General features: G+C 47.0%; 2 protein-coding genes across 2 annotated transcripts in view; one reads left to right on the top strand and one right to left on the bottom strand.

Moving 5' to 3' along the window:
• The first annotated feature begins 2,786 nt into the window (after positions 1-2,786).
• On the top strand, positions 2,787-17,128 carry LOC128714131 (protein phosphatase PHLPP-like protein). The gene is made up of 8 exons (XM_053809006.1): positions 2,787-3,404; positions 4,365-4,656; positions 4,728-5,041; positions 8,474-8,775; positions 13,770-13,923; positions 13,988-14,131; positions 14,204-14,357; positions 14,430-17,128. The coding sequence occupies exons 1-8, from the start codon at positions 2,787-2,789 to the stop codon at positions 17,126-17,128; spliced, it is 4,677 nt and encodes a 1,558-aa protein (XP_053664981.1).
• Positions 17,129-18,317: 1,189 nt separating this feature from the next.
• The window catches only part of LOC128715836 (LIM/homeobox protein Lhx3), a 42,777-nt gene continuing 41,389 nt past the window's right edge, over positions 18,318-19,705 (bottom strand). The window contains exons 3-7 of the mRNA XM_053810753.1: positions 19,460-19,662; positions 19,180-19,375; positions 18,955-19,109; positions 18,688-18,879; positions 18,318-18,601 (exon numbers count right to left, since the gene is read on the bottom strand). Of these exons, the coding sequence (XP_053666728.1) occupies positions 18,318-18,601; positions 18,688-18,879; positions 18,955-19,109; positions 19,180-19,375; positions 19,460-19,662 (1,030 nt within the window). The remainder of the gene's footprint in view (positions 18,602-18,687; positions 18,880-18,954; positions 19,110-19,179; positions 19,376-19,459; positions 19,663-19,705) is intronic.

Raw genomic sequence — 19,705 nt, 5'->3', positions numbered from 1 at the left:
CGCTGAAAGCGAGACGAATCCCCAGTGACAACGGCAAGGGGGGGCTTGAGAAGGCACACCGCCAGGTGCCAGCCCGGTGTATGGAAATGTGGTTTTCTCACCATTCTTTAAACGGGTGAGTAATTTAAGAATTCACAAAACATAATCAGAATTCATTACGCCGCCTAGTGGCCGCTGGTGGGTTTGTCTGTCGGGTGGGATGGTTGCTTGATTCAAAGCGAAAAAACTTGACCAGTAACTGTTGGCTTGGATCCGAGCTGGGAATATCCCGAGGTCGTTAGATGGTTGTTTTGGGGTTTCTTGTCTGTTTCACTTTATTGGTTGTTAGGTTGTCACTAGTTGATCTCATTTCCAAGGCACTTAAACGGAGGAATCATAGTGAACTCGTAAAGACAATTCTTGAATAACGCCAAGGGAGACGCAGAGAAATGGGATTAACGATTCCTCATATCAGGAGTGACTTAGGTTATGAATGAATCTAACTGTCAATCAACTTCACGATTCATGTCACGTCTTGTGGTGGGTTCTAAGGCACAGAGAAACAGCAAGAGATTGACATGTTTTATTCAAATAAGTGCATCGATACAAAGTAAGAATAGCCACACGTTTATGAAGTGTAAAGAAAGAATCGTTTCAAATGCCTCTTCATCTGTTCTTGTTTATTGTGATGTTGGATTTGACGCTAAGAATGGATTTGGGCATTTGTGTTTTGCTTGTGGTGTGAATAATTATCGGTTGCGAATGCTCTGTTGAAGTTGAGTTGAAAAAGTACGCAGCCTGCTTGCTTTCTGACGTCTCAAAACTGAGGATTCTTGGGTAAATCTATCCTCCGACTGATTAGATTCTGGTAGACTTTGATAAAGAAGTTTCAGTCATCGACTTTAAAGTTGCATGTGTCAGAATGGCCAGGGGAAACTTAAGATTTATTGAATTCTTTTGGAATTCCGGTGTCAATGGATTGTGCCAGAGAAATGGATTCAGATATCCCTATGTTGACCTTTCGAGAATTTCCTCTTGTAAGTCCTAAACATCAACCATATGGGGTTCAAAATTTAAGCCAACAACAGCAGTATTTTTGAAATTTGTGTGTCATGAATCTAGAGTTCTATTGAATGAATTCAAGTTGAGGAGGATTGAAGTTCTAAAAGTAGTATAATAACCTCATGGTCATGGATTTTTAAGCAGTCCAAACTGTCATTGAAGATAAAGCTTTACGGATGGGATGTCTAAAACGATCGACAGGAGATGGCACTCAATCTATAATATTTCTGAGCACTTCTTTGTTCTTAGTACTTAATTTCAAGTTGCTATTACTAAACGCATTGCAACAAAAAGGAAGTCCACCGGATTTTTTAATAACATAACAATAAAACTATAAGTAAACTTTGAAGAGGATGTCTAAATGGCTAGAACTTGAGCAGAAAAACTTGAAAAAAAGTAATTAATAGTACTAAAAACAAATTAGAATTCATAACAGTGCTATCTTTAATGATGGTTCATTTTCATGAATGGGACGTTTCTAACCACTTTTTATCATCTGTTTTAATTTGTTGATGAAGAATGATGGATGCAACTACAACTACATCTAGATAATGAACCATTCCCATCCAACAAACTAGGGAAGTGATAATTACCAGTCGCATTTTTTACCCCCTCAACTCATGAACCCGACAGAGCCTTTCAACTTCTTCGACCCATCTGCTACCGTGCAGAAATGGCGAGAGAAGAAAGAACTGAAATCCCACAAGAACCTTCCCAAAAGCCCTTTAACCTAACTTCCTTTTCCTCTCGTTGCGGTTTTTGCACAAAAGTTTTCCTCGACAAGCTGTGTGTGTGTTTGGCTTTGTTTTTGGGGCAGGTTGCCTCCACTCTCGGTGTGTGTGTGTGGTGTGTTGTGTGCCCTTGTCACACTGCGGCTTACCTTCTCGTTGACCCTACGCGGTGCGTTTTGCACGCACGGTGACGATCAAACTTGCGCCCATCATTTATATGCCGCTTATGTTGCTAATGCTGCTGCTAACTAGTGGTTTAGCAGCGTTTTATGATGGTTGGCCATCCCGCTTCGTTCCGTGTCCGCATGGCCAGGCGGGCTCATGTTTCGGTGCGTCAGGTGAAATGGCAGAGAGGGAACATCTCATCAATCGCGACGTACACGTACGGCGTGAGGTGGTCCACAATGGTCCGGTGCAGGTGAAGCGTGTCGAGTTCGGTCGTTGTGTGTGCGAGGGTTATTTTCATAGCTTCAATTTATGTTGCACAGAGCGCTCCCTCTCTCTCTCTCTTTCTGTGTTGTCTCTTTGTGTTGCTATCACTTTATTTACCCCTTTTTTATCCACATCGATCGAAGCACCTCTAACATGAGGTGTTATTTAGCTATACGAGAAGGAATGGAAGGTGGCGCTACTGACCGTGGAATTACCGCGTGGTACTCCAGCTATAGCTCCCTCTCTTTCGGAACCCACCGTACAGTTTGGGTTTGCACTGAAACTGCGTCAACGAGGCTCGCATTCGCATGCCGTTGGTCCGAGCGTTCGGTTGAAGTTCGAGTTGAAGTTTTTTCCCTACAGGCACCCTAATCTTCCACCGTGACCAGTGAGTGAGTGACCGGTGGAGTGTGTTTTCACTATGCGCTGTGGTGAGTGGTCGTTCGAGGTCGGTTTTACAAATTTCGGTCAGGAAGCGTTTGAATTTCCACCTCGTGTAGCCTACTGTGTGATGTGATCGTATGTGGTTGGTTGTGTTTTATTTTCGGGTGGAGAGAAAGTTCTAACCCCGTAATAATTGCAATGGTGGTGAGCACTAGCACCCCCATTGGGGGTATCACGAATGGTGGTGTGACCCAAGGGAAGGGGACCATCTTGCGCACGTACAAACCACGTACGCCACGCGGATCCGTGTCCAAGTTCCCCAGTGCCGGTAAGCTCGCGGTGATCAGTGCGGATATTAATTACGAAACCATCCCAGTCGACGGTGGTAGCGATGGTAACAACAATCGTCTGCAAAGGGTGCTAGATTATGATGTGGATGATGGTGATGGGAAGCAGCTGGTAAAGTACGGGGCAGAAGAGCAAGAGTGTGCCAAGTGGCCGGATGGTTTGGAGGAGCGTGTCGATACGAAGGGTGCGTACCGGTTTGCCGACACAGTGCGTTCTGTGGGGGAGCGGGGTAGGGATGGTTCGTGTTCCGGGTCGTCGTCCGGTGTTATCATCGGGAAACCGGTCAACCTGATGCTGTCGAAGATGTCGCTGCTGTGGAATACGAGCGGCTGGTTGCGGATCTACTGTGGGCCGGATCGTAGCGCGATCAGTGCGGAGGATCGCAGCCGGATGATACATGTGGTCACGACGGCAACCACCCTAGACGTGGTGAAAGATATGAACCTGCCGGCTGATTACACCCTATGGGTAAGTTGTTTTTGTTTGCCGTGGTACTAAAAATCCCGGGAAGCTGGGAGAAAGTGTCGAGCGTCTTGGAATGTAATGGAACAGGTGCTGTGAATGCATTAAATATTCCTTCTCGAATAAAGCAAAACACCGTTGCCATCAAACAAGTTAGTTCGAGTGCCCTTCAACTCTTATTTTCCGCACGATTAGATGTAGCGGTAGTCTCTCTCTCAAGTGTCATTTAGAACTTATCGCAAGGCCATCAGCACACTAACTGTCTGCATCTGTTGTTAGTAATCGTGAGAATCACGCAGCATGCCTACAAACACTGGAACGCTCGTGTTGCATGAACTCCTCTTTACAGGGGTTTATTAAATTAGCAGCTAATTATAGTGACCAAATCAAGGCGAATCGTAATTAACGCAAAGATGTTTAACCACCACAGATTTGATCGTTTTCGTTTAGTGGCCAAGCGAGTGGTTTCGAATCAACAAAACAAAAATATGAGCCTTAGCGTTGGTGGCGTAAAAATATGAGTTTTTTTTACGAAAGCAGGGTTATGAAATGACTTTACCAATTAATTAGATGTTGGTTTTTTGGGGTATTAGGTAATGATGTTTGGCTGGGTGGCGTGGTGAGCAAACCATATCGGATCGGTTTGTAACGTCCCAACTCTCACACTCTTTCGCGCAGCAATATGAAGCTTAAAGCAACTAAAAGAAAGGTGAAAAGCGTTGTAAATACGTTTGACAGTACAATACAAATCGTACCGAAGAAGAAAACTAGGTGTGTTTGTGTGCGCGAGAGGAAGCTCACAAAGTTCAAGCTCACGCGGCACGTTAAAAGTGAAACTAAATCACGTTTGCAATCCGTTCATTTCCGGTGCATTTTCTTCCCCGAATGGTGCATCCTCCGCAGTTGCGAACGGCTCTGTGACTGCACTTTAACACTTTCTTTCCGCCCCATTCAACTCGCTTACAGGTACAGATTGGTGGCGGACGGACGAGACGGTTGGAGGAAAACGAGTACCCACTGCTGGTGCAGGAGGAATTCTTGAAGTCGCTCGGTTACTTTGACGAATCGCGCCGTGCCCGGCTCGGTATCGATCCGGAGCTGAAGTATCTGATCCGGTTTCACATCGGCCCGGCCGAGATACCGATGTGCAAGGGTGTGCTGCGTTCGGGCACGGTCGAGCTGCTCAAAGGGTTAATGTTTCCGCAGTGGCGCCGCCGTCATCTGGCGATCGCTGGAAGCAAGCTGATCCTCTACCATGGTGAGTTTTTTTGTGGTGTTTTTCGGGGGAGATGTTTTGAAGTTTTGATTGCTTATTTTCGTTTAACGTAGGGAGTTCTACCTTTCCACCGGAAGTGTACGAGCTGGCCGGTGCGAATGTGTTCGAGCACGCACCGTGCGACAACCGGCTGATGATCAAGATCGTCCCGAAGTGTGGCAGTGCGTCCAGTGCGCGCGACAGCCTCGACCGTGATTCGTCCCTTACCAGCGTGGAGTTTATCGATTGTTCCGGTACGGTTGGTGTGTATCCCGGATCGGCGATGGCCGCTACCAACCAGCCAACGGCAGCCGAGCGGGAAACGGTACTGTTTCTGGGCTTCCGAGAGTCTTGGGAGCGTGACCAGTGGAGTGTCTGGCTGTCGGTGGTAAGTTTCGTTCACGGCTCAAAGGGCCGTAAAGGCTTTTGCGTTCCATCCGAGCGGTTCCTGAGGGAAGATGTACATTCATTAGTGGTCGCGTTAAGGGATCTCCACGGATGAGTTCTAGAATCGGAAAGAAGAGCCTCCACAGAGAGCGTCAGTATTTGGAAGGTCGTACTGAGCCATTTCCCTTTGCATGCGTTTCGGATCGATGGCTTTTGCCCAATTTGCCAATCGTTCTGATGTGCAATTTGGGTTAAGAGTGGGGGAAAATAAGGCATTAAACAAAACAAACGATGCAATCTTACCTCGCAAGAACGCAGACGGACGGTGCAGTGAGGTTTCGTGCGCCTTCCGGAGCGATTTCACTGAAGCGAAGGGGTAATCGAATCACGCTACGTTTGCGTTTACTTTTGCTATTGAGCAAAAAAAAAAAAAAAACGAGGCACTGATGGCATAAGTTGGGTAAATGGATTTTGCAAAACAACTTCATTGCATTCCCTGTATGGATCGAGATGCATTCTCAAGGGAATGGAGCTCAATGGAGGGAATAATGGTAAATAAAAGCAGAAAAAAGATGTTTCTAACTGAGGAGCAAGAAGAAGAGCTTCAAGAAACAAAATGAACATGTGTAAAGCATTTTTTTTTGGGTCCTAAAGAAGATATCTGTTAACAGGCTTGTATTGCATTGTTACTTTGAGTTCCTATAAGAAGGTAGCGCATTCAAGGGATTTCAATGCGCGCTAGGCTGCGAGACGTTGTTTTTTTTATTAATGTTGTTTTGCATGCATTTTAATTCCTCGTAAACAAAACTAAAAGCTCACAACTACCGAAACGAGTGCTAATTAGAGCTTACATTACACTAACATTGTTCGTTTTAGGCAGTTAACCCTTAATTGAATCTTCGAAACGTGCACAATGCGCGCACCGTTTTGCACAAATTGGAATGTTAAACTGGAAATGGAGCATCATAAAGCCACAACCAAGACCAACAGCCAAGATCTTCAATCCGGCGAGGAAGTGCACAAACAAAGAAATGGTACTGCCGAATGCTACCATGTGAATCACTACCGGTTCCGAAGGGGAATAAAGATTTGAACAAACGAAAAGCGCCCAACGTCCGTTGGAAAACAGTTTGAACAGCGTTAGATACGCTTGGTAGCATCACCCCACGATCTGCCCCTTTACCCGGGGGTGAATCATTAAGCTCCAGTTGATCCTGAACCGTGACGCTATTTTGTGTTGCCTTTTTGCCCGCGTTTGAAGATGATCGTGATGATCATTTTTCACCGCGTTTTGCCCCCTTTTGCGAAGGACCAATTTTCCACCAGCTCGCAATGAAAGTAAAACTCTAACTCGCGTCTCGTCTGTTCCCCCTTTTCTGCTTTCTTCCATGATCATGATCATGGGTCAAAAAGGAAAACCACAAAAACCGCCCGACTGACTTGTAGCTGGATTTAAAAACTCTAAACTCCTACCGCCGACCTAACCATTACCCCGTAGCGGAAATGGAAATGAATCAAACGGACATTTCACTCTTTCAACCCCCCCCTAGTCCAGTCACCCTCCCAGCGGGCGTAAGTCTTTCCAACCGATCTCGGCGATGCGTGACGAGGGGTACCAAACTGAGTCGATGCCGTGCGCGGAGCGATTGTGTCATAAGATGTGAAGCGCATGATACGCAGGTTCGGCCTTCGGCCATTGCGGTTCCGAAACAATCCTTCCACGGGTGTGCGGGTTGTAAATTGAATAACTACACACGCATGGCGCATGGATCATCTTCTGCGCAATCGCACGGTTGTATTTGTAACCAAAAATCCATCTTGTCACAGCGAGCATTACACCTATCGGGTTTGGATTGACAAATCCGCGGAAAAATGTGCTGTCAATGGTATGTTTTTTCTCCCCCCTTTCGGTCGTTTTACCGCGACTTGGTGGGTGGTTTTGTTTCGCAAAATTTACCCACCAGCCCGTTTGAGCCACGGGCCAGCTATAGGCCGGGGCCTTTTGCTTGTTTGGAAGATGTTAACGAACCGAGAAATATAGCGAATCAGCATTGCGCAAGGATTTGTCAAAGCAATTAATCTACGTTGTCAACAATTTCATATCGTGTTTACATGCCTTACAGAGGCACACATCCGGCTGGGAAGTTTTTAGACATCGGTGGATGACGTTTTGGGACAGAAGAAAGGCGTTGTGGTACAGGTGTGTCCTTTTCTTTGCGGGCGGTTAGGCTTCGGTGGCTTCGGTGGCTGCTGTTCAAAGTAGCGTGGCCGGCTAAGGTGCATGCATGCCGCACTAATTAGTGAGCGATGTGGTTACAACATACCGTGTGCATATGAATATGTTGACATGTAATGAAGGAATTTTAAATGAAGTAGGAACAATCAAAACGTAATTGAGAAATTGTGTTTGTGTAGGAGGATCTTGACCTGGGCAGAGAGTGAGGGTTTTAGCAGGTGACTTTAGAGTTTTTTTCGCTTCTCGAAAGAATTGAAATAAAAGCTTTGATTAAGGAGCACTTTTATTATTTAATAAAAAAAACGACATCCTATCCTTCTATCCACCAGATATAGGAAGAAATAGGAAGTCGGAAAAACACAATTGCTCCGCATTGTCTATGGCGAGTTGTAACTTCCTGAAATCATCGCTCAAATCGCCGATTTAAAAGACAACCATGGTAGAAAGTCAACAAACCATTACCTCCCGAGTGGAGATGGCTTTGGTGCGTACGATTGTGGCACGTGTGCGATATCGTACAACGACGAAGCGATGTCTTCTTTCACCTCCTTCCGAGACACATACGAGTCGGAAGTGTTTCCAGCTCACCCACACCCCATACACTCCAGTCACCAGGCGGAGTCCTGGAGTGTGTTTAGATTCAAATAATTTTATGTAATCACGTGTACCGTACACATAAGTGGTTGGCAGTGCTGCGTTGCCACCTAGTTGCGCGCAAACCGTAGCGTGTGTGTGAGACTCTAGTCCCATCCTCCTGAACTCTTTCTGTGACAGTGAGGCCGGTGTTCTAGTCCAGTTGCCAACGGGCATTAGCTGGTGTAGGACGTTCTTTTGCTGCGTGGAACTCAACACTGGTTTTGTGTCGTTTTCGCGGAAGTTGGGTGACGGTTTGATTCTTTCGTGTTTATGCGATGGTGCTGAGCAAGTGTATTATTAAGACGATGGGCGACGGAACGTCCAGTTTAAAGTCCAACAAGAGCCGTGTCACGTTCTCTGACGTCGAAGCGATCGAGTTGGATTCGTTGGAAATAGAGTTTGATAAGTTGGATCGTATCCCGGATGGTGGTGGTGGTGTTGATGCAGTGAGTGCGTGCATTCACAGCCAAATGCATGTTAGTGTCGTTTGTGAGAAGTGTGAAAAGCTTCGCTAGTGTAAAACTTAGCGCTCCCAGTGCTAATACCGATCGAATTTTACAGGATGAACCGGACCGGAGCACCTGCCAACGGTTGGATTTGGATGATTCCGGGCTGCAACAGATACCGGACGTCTTTCTGCAGGCGCCGACCGCCGTCGAGGAATTGCTGGCCGGTCGCAACAAGCTGCAAGAGATTGCCCTACGTGCGTTGGGCCAGTTTACGTACCTGAAGGTGTTGCGTTTGAACGGGAATGCGCTGAAAGAATTTCCGGACAGTTTGTACAGTTTGCGGTGTTTGTGGCTGTTGGATTTGAGCGAGAACGAAATACGCAAGTTGCCGGATAGCATTAGTGCACTCAAGAGGTAAGTGAATGATTTGGACCATTGGATGTTGTTTAATCAATAAGCACCTTCAAAAGGCTCCTTGCACTTAGAAAAACATAGCAATGTATCGCTGTGCGTTTGTTCGTCTCGTGTGTTTGATATTAATTCACTAATCTAATAGTTTTATGCGGTAAATAATGTCTAGTGTTAAATTTTGTTTAAACACAACAGAAAACACAGTTACAGCTCCAATTTACCTGTTCACTTTAATCCAAAACACAATGCACCAAACGTAACCGTCATTTGAAACTTATCGTTTCTACGACGATCGAAGTTTTTCATATACGCCGCAAGGTATGCAATTCGCATTCATAGTGCAGTCGCAGGCGCGCACGTGGTTGCGGTTTGAAAGCAACAAATGGCGGTTGGTCAGCGATTTCTTTTCTAGTTTTAAATCTGGTTCAAACGATATAATGATCGATTTGCTCGAACCTTTTAATATTCATCAGTTCATTGCGATTATAGAAAATAATAACGAATAATTTTTTGAAGTGTTGTCAACCTATTAAATAGCATCTTAAAAATATTAGTTGTATTTTCATCACTTGTTCAAATGTAAGAGGCTCTTTGTGTGGAACTTCTATAGACATATCAAGAGTATATTTTATAATTTTCTATAAAACAAATATAATTTTTAGTGTAATTTGAGTACAATCATGCTTCTTAAAAAGCGAAAGTGTTTTTTTCTTATAGCAGTTCACATTTAAATTGTTGTCTGTTTGTTACCTCATGTATGGGTCAACATACCTCTAGTGTGCAGAGAATGCCACCGGAAATGTCTATCACACCGAAGATGATCTACGTGCCGTTGCGCGTACGAAAATCGTTTCAAACTCGCAGACCTCATCGTGCCGAAAGGGCATATGTAGGTTGCCGTTGCGTTAAGGATGTATCATAATGAGTGCGGTAGGAAAGACAAACGGGCGATACCCATCAGCCACCGGATGAGTGGAATTTCCATATCGTCACACTAACGACCGAAGCCACCGCACAGTGTCGGTTCAAGGAGAGTAGCGCCACCAACCAGCACTTACCCTGTTTCTGATACGAATCTGTGCCAGAGTGCGTTTGTCTCGGGGAATTGTGACGGCAAGGGTTTTAGGATATGAGTGGATTAAAAGCACAAATGTACTGTTTTGTGTTGTATTATGGCGCGAAAGCTATGCAAAAACACACAATCACACACACGCGCGCGGCAAGTCAAGTGTCAGCTCCAAGGGTACGACCGGAGCATCTTAATGGTAAATGAATTAATTACGCATGCATGCGCGAAGCATACCAGTTGGTTCTGCTTGAAGAATCACTACCAAACTAGCGGTGGCGTTTATTTGCCGTGACCTAACCATACCATATGCATGGGTCCCATACGGTGCCGTTCTTACTACGCCGTCGTCAAAATAACCAAGAGAAATCCGCGAAACGATACTAAAAACACATCCTTCTACCTTTTTTACCTGTTCCAAGCCATTATAAGCGTCGATGTGACATCGATTTCTTTGCAAGGTTCTGTTCTATGTGCTCGTATGCCGAATGTGCGCAGACTTCCGGTGGTTGTGCGCTGAAGCAGACACTTAAAATTAGTCTCTCAAAAAGAAGAAAAAATACAGCACCGTAAAGTCATCCCTCCATTTGCTTGGTGTGTAATGTTTTGTCCCTGTGTGCACTATGTTTGTGTGTGTGTGTGGGGGTGCGTTTTATCGAGGAGAGGTTCGTTGGGAGCATCTCCAACAGCGTAGGTCAAGCTTGAAAGCGGCACACGGCATACGGTAGAGGAGAAGGTTTCACCCAAGTGCGGGCCAGTGTGTTGCTTGTTCGTTTTTTGTGCTGTCGGTACTGCTCCGGAGCAGTCCGACGAAGTAGCCAACGTTTTTCCTTTCGAACCATCCCCGTGGTGTGGTAGTTTGTGAAGTTAGTCAGTCGTGAACATGTGCGGTGCTTGGCGTGCTTTAGTGGCTTTGTGTTCAGTTTTACACGAAGTTTGCTCCACGCTGGTAGTGTATGTTTTGTGCCGATAGTTGCTGCCAGTGGAAGAAAGTGTTTGTTTTGCTATTTGGAGCATTAAGATAGTGCATTCTAGAAGCGGAATTATCATGCAAATGACCATAAATGTCACATTGTGCGTGTAACTAAGGGCGACGATTACTTTGAAGACTGAAAACATCGTATGGTGAGCATACGAGCATAAGCAAGGAGAGAGTGATCTAAGTAAGCATTGGTACAGTCCGCTTTGAAAAAAGAAGCTCCGAACACCCCACCCCCTTGGAAGGATGCTGTCTGTTCGATGGTGCAACGTTGCTGCTGGGTGATTGTGTGTGAAGTGAAATGTGCATGGAAGCGAAAAAACGAGGTGTGAATTTCGAAACATCCCGTGGGCCCGTGGGGGCGTGAAGATTTTTAACCCGCTGATAGTTTATTGACCACCGTGGTAAGCTACATTGCCAGTAGCCCAAGCACTGCAGCGAGACCTTCGATTGTAGTGTGACGACCCACCCGTCTAAGGTGTGCGCAATTGTGCAATAGAAGGTTCAAACGATTTCAATGCCCATCGAAGCGAGAAACCAAGAAGTTTGAGTTTATAGTGCGGACTAGATGCAGACGGGTGTTTAATTGCGCGTCTGTTGCTATTTGAACTACCTAGAAGAGTGAATTATTAAGTGATTTTAATAAGAGATACGAAAAGCTGTTGCCATTCAACGGGTGATTTGTTTGACATTTTGTTGCATTTGGTATGTCTATCTCGTTTGACGTGTGTGTGTGTTGAGTCGTATATGGGATTACTTTTACCATTTCACTGATTTCTACTGATTCAGGCCCCCGTGTTATCCGTTGACCGTGACGTACGTTTTAGCGGCATTTTTACCATTACACTATCGAGCTTTGTGGTCGTCACTGACATTCGCACCCACACCGAGCTCTTGGTACACGGTTTCGTAAATCTATCCTCTGTATACGGCAAGGACAGGAGGTCGAAAACGAAATGAGAAAGGGAAAACTGACCCAAGAGATAGTGTGCTGATATAGTCGGAAAATCTTTATCGATGCGAATAATCACTCACATCGTTGGTGTGTGTATGTGTGGTTATTGGATCATTTTTTCATAATTGCAACTTTCCGTTCCACAGCAGATGGTCGATAGTGTCCACTGTTTTATTGCATTAAAGATGGTTTACGGACATGTTTATGGCCATTTTGCTGGATATTTTGATGGTGGACAATAATGTGCAATTTAGGAGAGTTAGTTACGGGTTGGAGGATGGTTTAATTAGTGTTCCAACATTCACCAGACGCTTGGAAATATGGAAAAATTATCCAAATAACGTAAAAATGAAATAATACATTAGTCTAATAGGGGAAATGACTGGTTCGAGGCAATTCATTAGGATTATCATTTAATAATTATGATTATACTCTTTTCATTGCTAAACTAGCAATGATCGTCGAAATGGATGTTTGTGGACCAATTTTAAGTTTTATTTTAATTTTTTAATAATTGATTTAATTTGCAGTATCGGAATGAATGCATTAATGGTGTTTGAAATATCCTTTGATGATTTACTGAGTTTTAACAGTTATTTTTGATAGTTTTTGAATAACGAGATAGGTTTTGAAAACGCCAATAAACAACAAAAATGTCTTAAAAGAATAAAAAACCATTCGAAAAACTAGCGTTCACGTATGCGAACAGATTGAAACTTCTCCAAACAGAGGAAAAGGGATGGCCCGTGCCCTCCAGCAAAACAACGGGCGGAATTCATTAGTCACACTAAGCTAACTTCTTCTTGAAGCGATATGAATATTCAGCCTAGCTTTGTTTTCTTTTAGTTCACATTAGCTGCCACCACGTTAGCAGAATGTAGTAGGTAAAATGGGTGTCGTTTCGTTGTACTACTAGCTGCAGCCCGTACCTTGTGACCCAAATTAAGCTATGCAAACCCGATGCGTGTCTTATGTTAACTGTCCACTTACCTGCTTTTACTATCACTTTGAATGCTTATGAGAGGAAAAAAACAACCATTTAGATGGTGAACAAATCGAACGGGCGGATTCACGAATTAACGGCGCACTGTTGAGTAACGGCGCAGCTTACCTGAAAGGAGAATGGGTTCATGAAAACCAAATACCAGCGCATAGGGCAAAACATACAAAAAAAACGTGCCACACATAAGCGAAATAAAAACAGAAGGTATACGCGGAAAATCGTGCCCCACGCACGCAACTCTTCGCTGCAGTCTTACGTCTTGCGATGCACCCGAAACTGGTGCGGTGAAGCAGCTTTTTGGTGAGGTTGTAGCATTTTGCTGGTGTATTAAGCGGACCCCACCTAAGGAGAACTTTTTCCACCAGCCGGTGGAGTTCAGCCAGAGGGTGCCGGAGACCGGAGATCTATTGTTTATGGTCACGGAAGCGCATCAGCATTGATTGAAACTGATCTGCTAGTAGGAGCAAAAGCTGTGTGCTAGAAGATGGTGGGTGTTTTTTTTACTGGCGTTGAAGACGATCGTATGAAGCGATCGCCCCGAACGAGAAGGTACGATTGGTTGCGAGTGATCCAGAAAACACGGGCATCGCTTGTAAAATTATGACTTCATGTGAAGTGATCACGCAAAATGATTGAGATACATTCTCACCGAGCGTTTGGAAAAGAAAGTGAAATCCATCACTAGTTGCTGGGGAGAAAACACTCGTCGGGCGGACAGTTGATCCGTAAGTGAGGCATGAAATACGGTCGGTTTCTTCTGGCCAGTTTCTAGTGGTTACCTATCTCATTTACATAACGACGCCGCCAGCGAACCGAAACGAACTCTCGTAGGTGACTCTTTTTTCGATTGAGCAAGATCTTGCGTGTCTCATGGACATGTGGGCTCCGTTTGGGGATCTTAAACTGTTAACTGCATGCGAGGGACATTACTAAAGATTTGACAAAATGGTTTAAACTTTAATGTTGGCTTATCATCTCCTTCCCCTCGTTACAGCTTGGAAGAGTTTACAGTCGAAAGGAATGAGCTGCGCGAGCTTCCTGACAGCCTAAGAGGACTCTCGAGCTTAAGAATCTTGAATGCGGCCTATAATCAGCTGGAACAGTTACCATCCTTCATGGTGAACAACATGCGCTCGATGACTCTGTTTGTACGTAAAGGATTCTAGAGACTCTTGCACGATGCCTTTGTAATGTACGCCTTCCATTTTTTAGCAACGAAACGACTCACTTCGAAATGGGCATCTGCAGCAACGGGATGCGTCCCAGAAGAGCGAGGAGAAGCCGGACATACCGCTGACAAAGGTGAACCTGCGAGGGAATCAACTGAAAGGAAGCATTATTCTTGGAAACTATGGAGTAAGTATCGTGACTGTAGATGTCGCTTTAAGATGATGAACTCAATGCCCTGAACTTCCATTCCCAATGTAGCTCCTAACGCAGCTAGATGTCAGTGAAAATTCGATTGAGGTTATGGATCTGTCGGCGCTGGACAAGCTGGAAACGATCCAATGCTGCCGGAACAGTTTGCGTGAGCTAACGTTAAGCGGACGGAATCTTCACTCTTTGATAGCGGGCAATAATAGTATGTGATTAAGCTGAGACTACCTCCTGTGAAGCATTGGATTATTTATGATTTCTCCGATTTTCCGCCTAGATCTCACCAAAATATCCGTCCGAGCGACACCAACCAACCTTAAACACATGGACCTTAGCTTCAACTGTCTGCAGGAACTGCCCGATTGGTTGGTCGGTTGTCATCAGCTAAGAACGCTGTACGCGAACAACAATCAGATCCACACGATTTCGGAACATCTGCTTAACAACGAACATGCGACGATTCAGACATTGCACCTAGCGTACAACCGGTTGTCCAGCTTTCCGCCGATGGTTAAACGGAAACTACCCCTGCAGAAACTCTACCTGCAGTGTAATCTGATCGAGGATCTGCCCGAGAACTTCTTCATCGCATGCGAGCGTTTGACGATCTTGAATGTGTCGAGCAACAAGTTGATGACGTTACCCATCATTTTCGGTTCCAGCTGTAGTTTGGAGCGGCTGTATGCTACCAATAACTCGCTCACCGATCGTGTGCTGGACTCGTTGATCTGTTTGCCTCGTTTAAGGGTGCTCCACCTGGGGTATAATCTGCTCACGACCATGCCCGAAACGTGCATTAGCTGTTGGGGTGATCTGGAGGAGTTGGTGATATCGGGTAACAAGCTGCGCCATCTACCGGATAACCTTGCCAACATGGCAAACTTGAGAGTGTTGCGAGTCCATTCGAACCAGTTGCAATCGGTACCGAGTTTGGGTAGGACGATAACGCTCCGAGTGCTGGATCTTGCTCACAATCAGCTGGACAAGGTGAACATTGCGTCGTTGGTGCCGCGCAATCTGCAGTTCCTGGATCTTTCGGGCAACCGACAGCTGCAGGTAGATGCGCAACAGCTGCAAGCTTGTAGAACACAGCGCCCGATGGCCCTGGTAGATGTGTCGGGAAAGAATCGGCCCTCACTCCCGACTGTCCCATTACCGTACCAGGAGCACGAAGATTACGAACCCTGCTGGAAGGTGGGATTCGCCGAGACGAGCGGTTGTCTGCCTAAGCTGTGCATTGCACAACTTCGACTGCCTGCGTTTTGCAACTCCGAAGGCCTTTTTGGACTGTTTGATGGAGAGTCGGGTAATGGTGTACCGAACCTGTTGGTGAAGGCAATTCCGAAGATACTGCTCGAGGAGCGAACTGTGAAGGAAACGGCAAACGACTACATGAAGTACACGCTACTGTCGGCACATCGAGAGCTGAAGCAACGTGGTCAGCAGGAAGCCGTGAACGTTACGCTTTGTCACATCGCTCGCAGTCGACTTCCCACAGAAGCGATGAGCTATCTGCCCCAAACGGTAGCTAGTGGACGTAAGTTTATCCTTCGTGTGGCGACCGTTGGGGAGAGCTCGGCCGTACTGATCAAGCACAATCGGTGTGTTCTGCTGAACAAAGGAAGTCCGGCGAGAAAGCTGGGACTCAGTGCAAACTTCCCCGTTACGGTACCTGATCCGGAGGTGCAGGAGGTGGTACTGAGCGATGCGGACGAGTATCTGGTGCTGGGGAACAGGAAACTTTGGGAGGTGATCACGATGGAAACGGTTGCGGAGGAGATACGCAAGGAGGAAAACATACTGCTGGCGGCAAAGCGTGTACAGGACATTGCCCAGAGCTATGGGGCGGAGGAGAATCTCAGCGTGATGATCGTTCGGTTCAACAATCTCGGCACAGACGTTGATTTCTTGATGCGTGAACTGCGTCAAACGATCCGTAAGAAACCGACCCTGATTCAGGGTGGTACCGGTGTGATATCGGGGTTTTGTAAGTGTGGCTGTTGTTGCGAGACGAACAATAGTTGCTGTCACTCGGCGGCAGCTGTTCAGTTTGTCCGCCATCCTTCGGGCAGGAGCGATCGTTCATCGCCTAGCGGACAGAGCGATCAGACGAGTGGCAGTGAAACGGTCACCCTACACGGATTACCTCGCATAAAGGCTTCGGATGTGATTGGTTCGTCTAACGGTGGAAGTGGGTCGATGGTTAGTCGACGACCTAACGCTACCTATCTGGCGAACGAACGACGCAGTCTGCGTGGTGGAGTTGTGCGAGCCGTTCGGGCTAAAATCGAGGAAGAGAAAGAAAAGGAAGGCATGGACGAGTCCGATTCGGCCATGTCGGAGGAACAGTTCAAGTGCTGGGAGTACATGCTCGAACAGAACACACAGCTTCTATTCGACAAGGAGCTCAACACCATCTCGCGGGGGTTTGTCGCGAAACGGACAGGAACGGTCGGGAATGGAATGTCCGAAACCGGCACCAACTCGTCCGGATCTTCCGGTTCCGGTGCAAGCAATCTTACGAAGTTACAGCTGAAAAACCTGTCGACAAGTTCACCCCAGCTGGCGCAGCTCGAAAGCGATAGTGGGTTGAACTCCTCGCTGGCCAGTGGATATAGCGGCACGATGATGACGACAGCCCGTGCGACACCCTTCCTTTCGAAACAGTTCGGGTCGACGCGATCCTTTCATCCGACCTCCTCCCAAAGTTACTTTAAACCGATCCAGTACAATACACCCGCACACGGAGGTGCGTCCCGCCCGAGGCCTATTAACACCGGTCCGAATGCGGCATACTTCGGATCGCTACAACGGTTGATGCCGTACAACCTTGAGTACGATGCAGCTACCGTGCAGGATCGTTACGGTTCAAATGGGAATATTCTCGAACGGGACAGTACGCTAGAGCTGGACACGATAGACCCGGATGGTGGCCGAATGCGACAGTACTGGGGTGTTGCTACGACGGAACTGTAAATCATTACCCCGGTTCGGACGCGTTCGTGAGGAGCAGAAACACGCAACGGGAAACGTGTAAATCGCACGGCTTCCGGAGCTCCGGGATTATCCCGCTAGCTCCGAGTTGGACGCGTGCGCGTTGTTGTATTTTGTTCGCGATCGATCCTTGCCTTTGTTTTGTTTGTAGCAATAAATTAAATATATATGTACACATTTGAATAGGATACCGGATACCGGAGTGTGTGTTTTGTGTTTCGTCTCTCGCACGATACGGTGCCCTCTAATTGGTTAGTAGCTGTAGATGTTTTGCTTTGTATGAATGTATATAGCTATATAATGCAGAAGGTTGTCAGTTCTCCACCGGGTGAGGTCGTCCCTGTGGCCAGAGAACTGTACATTCGCTAACGCTCCGCTTCCTTGTCCAGGCGTCTCCTTCCTTCCGCTCTTGCCACTAAATATTGGTCAACTTTGGAGTGCGCGAGTCTACTGTACATCCGAGACCTTACCTATTACACTCTAGCATCTTCGATCCCGAGCCACTCTTAGTGTTAAGCAAAGATTGATCGCCTGTTTTTGATTTTGTTGTGTCTCCAAAACATTTCCCTCTAAGAATGGCTTTTCAGAGTTGGGTTTTCTTTTGCATCGCGCTACTAAAACGAAACAGTTGCAAGGAACGAACATTTGTGGGGGACGCATTTGGACCTAACACAGTGGCCGGATCTTTACCAATACCGAACCGGACATGATGTTTTACGTATGGGATTGGACTATCGCACTAGCTTCGCTTACCGCTGCCAGTATCGGCATGCTCTCGTTAATGCTCTCTAACTATCGGTGTCCAAGACGACTAGCACCGGATGATTTATGGTTTTTTTTGTTCTCTTACATTACCTTACCACTGTCCGCCTCGCGCTTCTCTACGACTAGTTCTACACTCATTTAAGACTTCAATGTACTCGCTATGGTTGATTGTTTTGGTGGTGTGCATAAGGGGGGAATGCTTTACAAAGGAAGTACAACCCAAGACATGAATCCTCCCCATCTGCCCCGGGTATGGCACATTCGATTACCACAGAACTACACGGGAATGACACAAAAAAGGGGAAACATTTTTTTTTTTGCAAACGTATCCGAACGTGGTGCTCGTAAACTAGTGCAAACTACTGCGCAGCGGCCAATGTTTCGCCGGTACTCCTTTGCGCCTGCATCAGTAGTGCAGGGCGGACGTTCCGTTCTGGGTCGGCTGCTGACCGATCACCCCGACGAGCGACGGTGGTGGTGGCGGCGGTTGTACGGAGGGTGGTGCCGCCGGTGCCCCGGTAGCTGGAAGCTGCGTTTGCGGTTGCGGACAATCACCGAGCCAGGAGTCGGGACTCGGCGGGAAGTCGGGATAGCCGTGCGCGGGACTAGAATCGTTGCTGAGGTCCGACACTGCGCTACCGTGCAGCCCAGGGCGGCGAGCACCAGGGTGCATCGAGCTTAGTGGTTGACCTGAAGAAAGCGCATGGTTGTAAAAAAACGGTTCTCCGGAAGGGAATTGCGGGTCGGTTGGATTTGCATTGGAAATACTTACTCACCTAGTGGCGTGTAGACGATATTGTCCGGGTAGGAACCGTACGGGTGGCCGGGTCCCATGGGCGGAGGCGAGTGGCTGGAAAGGTACGGCGGGGGACTTCCGTTGCCGTGTATGTAAGACCCTCGGGCACTGTGCGGTGACGCACCGTCCTCCAGGCCCATGTTGGACGTACTGTAGCTATCGTTGCTGAGGTCTGGAATGGAGTAAGGTGAAGATGAGCAGCGTTAGAATTGAAGACGCTCGGGAACAAGATCCACGACAAGCTTACCGTGATGACTGAAGCTATCGAGATCGATCTTCAGCTCATCCTTATCGAGCAGCTTATCGTGCCGGCTGGGAGAGGACGTTCCCTTCATTGACCGGAAGTACTGACTCCATCGGGTACGGCCAGCATCCTTTTTCAGCCTCTTCTCTTTCGCTCGTCTGCAAAGAGCGGGATGAATAGATATGTTAAGCGGCCACCATGAGATGGGAATGTTGCGTTGGAACTTACCTGTTCTGAAACCACACTTGCACGACACGCATATCTAGCCCGGTGTCCTGCGATAGCTGCTCCCGGACGTGGCGCGCCGGCTTTGGACTGCTGTTGTAGGCGCTTTTCAAGGTCTCCAACTGCTTGGCAGTGATGGTAGTTCTCGGTCGCTTGTTCGATGATTCCCCATCGAGTGAACCATCGGAGAGGTAAAGACCTACCAATAAATCATGATGGTAGCGGTGTAGATATGCTCAACTTCGTCAACAGTGTCACTAGTCTGAGTGCGGTAACAACCCACCTTTAGCCTTAGCTGCCTCGTAATCTGGTTTACAGATCAGCTTACAGTCTTCCATCAGGTAGAACTCGTCGCCCGTGTTGAGCTGCCGGGAGCACATCGAACACATGAAACACTGCAGATGGTACACGTTGTCCTGCGCCCGTCGGACCACCTGCGTCGGCGGTATGCCCAGATCGCACGCGGCACATTTCGTCCCGTAACGCCTGTCGGACCAGCAAAGGGAAGCGACCCGGACAAGAAACATAG

The sequence above is a fragment of the Anopheles marshallii genome, chromosome 3, assembly GCF_943734725.1.
Source record: "Anopheles marshallii chromosome 3, idAnoMarsDA_429_01, whole genome shotgun sequence".
NCBI lineage: Eukaryota > Metazoa > Arthropoda > Insecta > Diptera > Culicidae > Anopheles > Anopheles marshallii.
Note: the sequence above shows the minus strand (reverse complement) of the source record. Positions and strands in the feature narration are given on the sequence as shown.

Coding starts and splice junctions, on each gene's coding strand:
- LOC128714131 (XM_053809006.1), top strand. CDS start 2,787: ATGGTGGTGAGCACTAGCACCCCCATTGGGGGTATCACGAATGGTGGT. Junction 5,042..8,473: donor GGAGTGTCTGGCTGTCGGTG/GTAAGTTTCGTT, acceptor CGAATTTTACAG/GATGAACCGGACCGGAGCAC. Junction 13,924..13,987: donor TGCGCTCGATGACTCTGTTT/GTACGTAAAGGA, acceptor TCCATTTTTTAG/CAACGAAACGACTCACTTCG.